General features: G+C 51.7%; 1 protein-coding gene across 1 annotated transcript; it reads left to right on the plus strand.

The window, feature by feature from the left end:
* Window positions 1–1,517: 1,517 nt before the first annotated feature.
* LOC101555763 (olfactory receptor 12-like) lies at window positions 1,518–2,468 on the plus strand. The gene has a single exon (XM_004620644.1). It carries the CDS (start codon window positions 1,518–1,520, stop codon window positions 2,466–2,468), a length of 951 nt encoding a protein of 316 aa, XP_004620701.1.
* The last annotated feature ends 2,171 nt before the right edge of the window (window positions 2,469–4,639 follow it).

Raw genomic sequence — 4,639 nt, forward strand, 5'->3', positions numbered from 1 at the left:
CTAATAGATTTTATCTTTATTATTGTTCTTTCTGAACAATATTTTTATCTAACCTTTATTTTCTCTTTGACTCAATGGCCATTTAAAACTATTCAGTTTGCAAATGTTGAAACTTGTCCTAGTTTTTCGTTATTAACTTCTAACTTCACGGCATTGTAATCTGAAAATATACTTCATATGATTCCATTTTCATGACAAGGGACAGAGCAGGCTCCTTAAACTGCTTCTCTGGATTAGGGACTGATGTCCCTCCCTCAGCCCCAAGAAAGCTTTCCAGCGAGCACACCAGGCTGCCCTCTCTGCCTGTGCGGCTTCACGCACGGCAGGCCCCGGGGGACTCCAGAACTCCAGGCTCCCACTGCTGTGTTAAGGATCCCAGGGAAGGTTGGACACAGGACTGCGGTGAGAGGGAGTCCCAGAGCAATGCAGAAGCCCAAGCTCTACCTAATTGGCCATTAGGGAAGTCAAGTCCCTCTTGAGCCAGAGAGAGAAACTCTTTCCGTGAAGTGCCAAAAGGACAAGCACCCTGAGATGCTGTGTATCTGCACGGGGGCAGGCATTAGACTCTGACGGAGCCACCCACTTCATTATTTCCAAACAAGGGACCCCTTGCAGTCAGACAGAAGCACCCAGCACCCTCGACCTGAGGCCCCAGAAACACCCTCGTCCACTGTCACTACAGCCCGGGATTCAGAGAAGGAAGGATCCAGTCCTTCATACATCATCAGAGTCCGACACAGTCAGCCTGGGTATGCAGGTTGCTCTGTTGATTGAGCCGAGGCTCTGCCCTGAAAGGTAACGTCATGACAGCCTGAGGCCTGGTGGGAGCCGGGGGGCATCATGTGGATATGGGAGGCATTGATCACTTGCCACAGAGTGGACCAGGTCTGAGAGTGAAGAGGAGCCTGCATGCCTTTCCCAACCCTCTGTGACGTCTCCTGAACAGTGCTATAGAAGCACGGTGCCATGACACTGATTCAAAGATGGGGCTTGAGCTCTTGAACAGGCGGCTCCTTACCCACCCAGTGCCCAGTTCCACCTGCCCTCTGCATGGTCTGGAAATGAGACTGAGAGTGGGTATATCGGGATGGGGCATACACTCAGAGAACAGTTCTGAACTTAAGGGACTAGTGAAGCATGCATGGAGTCCAGGGTGACCTAGCCCAGCAGAGGGCAGAAATGACCTGCTCTGGAATACCCTGGTGCAGAGCAGAAGCCAGAGTGCAGGCAGGGCTTCCGCTCAGGGCTCCCTCTTGAAGCCTCTGACACCCTCACACCAGAGAAGCACCCTCAGGGTGTGTTTCAGAGTAGTTGTGATTTGCTTCATCACTGAATGTTGCTTTTCAGGTTGATCTGAACCATCTGGACAAAGAAAAGATGGATAATGGAGTGAGAGTGAACAGTGGGGGATCCTGTGTGCCACAGAAGAGATAGTGAGACGAATCTGCCCACTTTCACTGTCTTCCAGCTCCTCTCTGCACCCTGCTCCCATCACATACAAACACATACCCCAGGCCATGCCAGCCCGCAGACACAGGAACCTCTCAGCGGCACCTCTGCAGGGCTTTGTGCTTGTGGGCTTCGAAGGGGGCCCGGAGACCCAGGCCCTGCTATTTTCTATCTTCCTGGCCCTGTACATGGTGACCATTCTGGGGAACCTCACCATGATCGTGGTCATCACCCGGGATGCCCGCCTGCACTCCCCCATGTACTTCTTCCTCCGGAATCTGTCCTTCCTGGACCTGTGCTACTCCACCGTCATCGCTCCCAATGCCCTGGCTGACTACTTCTCCTCCTCCAAAGCCATCAGCTTTGCAGGCTGTGCCACCCAGTTCTTCTTCTTCTCCCTGCTGGGTAGCACAGAGGCCTTTATCCTGGCCGTGATGGCCTATGACCGCTTCATGGCCATCTGCAGCCCCCTGCGCTACCCCATCACCATGCGTCCCTCAGCCTGTATCTGCCTGGTGCTGGTCAGTTACTGCGGAGGCCTCTTCAACACCTCCATGCAGACCAGCTTCACGTTCAGCCTCCCCTTCTGCGGCTCCAACCGCATCAACCACTTCTTCTGTGATGTGACTGCCTTGCTCCAGCTGGCCTGTGCCAACACGGCGCTCAATGAAATGATCTTGTTTGGCATCTGTGGGCTCATCATCGTGGGCACCATGGCTGTGATCCTCGTCTCCTACGGCTACATCATAGTGACCATCCTCAGGATGCGTGGGGGATCCGGAAGACTGAAAGTCTTCTCCACCTGTGGCTCCCACCTGACTGTGGTTCTCCTCTTCTATGGCACTACCTTTGTCATGTATGCCCAGCCAGGGGCCGTGGAGTCCCAGGAGCAAGGCAAGGTGATCTCCGTGTTCTACACGCTGGTCATCCCGATGCTCAACCCCCTCATCTACAGTCTGCGGAACAAGGACGTGAAGGAGGCCCTTCGGCGCCTGGGGCAGAAGCACATCGGGCCCTGAGGTAGGTGTCAGAAGGACGCTTGTGCTGAGCAATTTAGGGGCTCAGAGGTGAGAGGCCCTGGGTGTGGAGTGATTCAGTATTGCCCCTTGCTTTTTTCTTCCATCCTAATTCCTCATCTCGAGGCACATTATAGATTCAGACATTGCAGGTATTAGATGCAAAGATGAATTAGGCTTGTCTTTGAATTAGAAACTGTTATTTAGAGAAGGAACGAGCTGCTAGTCCCGGCGGTTTGATTTTACAGCGGTTAGAACAAGGCTTCAACTCAGAAGCAGAAAGGACTCCAAGTTCAACCTCCAGCAGTGAAGATGCATGAATCAGTTACTTTTTACCTCTTTCACTTTTAAAATATTTGAGTCAAAATAAATGTTTTGGTTTGGGGAGGGCTGGCACGCCAGGGAGTGCTCAGTGTTTTGTGCTCAGGGGTCACCCCTGATGGTCCTCAGGGGACAACATGGCATACTTGGCATTGAGCTTGGCTGCACAGAAAGCAATAGCGTGCCCAGTACAATTTCTCCCTCCCAGGCCTGTACTGTCTCCTCAGTCCTCATAGCCAATCAGGCAGGCCAGTGCTTGTTTCCTCATTCTCCCATAGCCAATCAGGCAGGTCTGTGCTTGTGTCTCCTCATTACCCCACAGCCAATCAGGCAGGCCGGTGCTGTGTCTCCTCATTTCCCCACAGCCAGTCAGGCAGGCCGGTGCTGTATCTCCTCATTCCTTCACAGCCAATCAGGTAGGCGGTGCTGTGTCTCCTCATTCCTCCGTAGCCAATCCGGCAGGCCGGTGCCATGTCTCCTCATTCCCCCGTAGCCAATCCGGCAGGCCGGTGCCATGTCTCCTCATTCCCCCGTAGCCAATCAGGCAGGCCGGTGCCGTGTCTCCTCATTCCCCCGTAGCCAATTAGGCAGGCCGGTGCTGTGTCTCTCATTCCCCCACAGCCACTCAGGCAGGCCGGTGCTGTGCCTCCTGGTTCCCCAGCATTGCTCCTTGTTGTCACCCAGCTGCCCCTCGCTGAGCAGCGCAGTGTGCCTGCTCTGAAGATCACTAAACCTGCCTCCATTTCCCTTCGCCAGCAGTGCAGAGCCGAATTAGACACTATGGCCGCTGATGCCCATGTCTCCTGCACCCTCTACCCAGTCGGACAGGTGACAGCCGTGTCACCACTTTGAACCATAGAAATGTCCTCACAGGCATCTCTGGATCAGGATGAAAATTCAAGGGGGTTGGAGAAGGGGGCGGCTTCAGTGGGGAAAGCACAGGTCCCTGCCTGTGTCCACGCTCCGTGACAGGTTCAGATGGGACCTTCACGCAGAGCTGAGTCCTCGTGGTCAGAAGACCCTGCCCAGAATCTGGACCTGGCCCTACTCATGTATCTGGTGCCCAAGTGTCCCCCAGTCTCAAATATATTTTCTTTCAACTGATAAAAAGCCTTTTTGAAGTATTGCCTAATATTTTTGCCAGCCAAAATGCATTCATTTTTATTGTGATTCTTCTCTGGATCCACTTCCTCCTTCTCCTCCTCCTCTTTCACCTCTTCCTCCTCTTTCTTTGCTCTTGTCAAATCCTTCTTTTATTCTCTTCCTTTCCCTCTTCCACCTTCTCTCTTTTTGCCTCTTTCTCAATCTGACCCTTCTCTCCATATCATCTTCTTTCTCCCTGTCATTTCTTGAGTTTTTAGAGGGATATTTGGGTATTTTTTGTGTAGTTTCAAATTCTGGTAAAGTAAAATATCACAATCTTGTTTTTTATGCAGGTGGAGATTCATCATAACATTTGCTGGATTTGAACAGCATGAACAATAAGAAATTCGTTCTTTATACAAGAGCATCAGTTCTGACTCAGCAATAAAATGAGAGGTCGGCTTCCCTTGGATCACTCTTTCTCAAAGTGGGGGCTGGGCACCAGAGCTAGTGATGCAGGGGCTGGAGCAGCCCCAACTGTGAAAGGCAAGTGCTTTCTGTTTGCTCATTTCAAGAGATTTTCAGGGGGCATTGAATGATTTCTGAAAGAGGGTGGCAGACTGAGTAAGTTTGAGTGTCTCTGGCATTTTCCAGTAGTCTGCAAGGAAAATGCAGCGAAACCGCTTTACAGCTTGTTGTTACCCACATTACCTACATCTCCAACTCTAGTGTACAGAACTGTTCACATCAAGAATGATTTACTTTGTCTA

This window comes from Sorex araneus, chromosome X (genome assembly GCF_027595985.1).
Source record: "Sorex araneus isolate mSorAra2 chromosome X, mSorAra2.pri, whole genome shotgun sequence".
Taxonomy (NCBI): domain Eukaryota; kingdom Metazoa; phylum Chordata; class Mammalia; order Eulipotyphla; family Soricidae; genus Sorex; species Sorex araneus.

Coding starts and splice junctions, on each gene's coding strand:
- LOC101555763 (XM_004620644.1), top strand. CDS start 1,518: ATGCCAGCCCGCAGACACAGGAACCTCTCAGCGGCACCTCTGCAGGGC.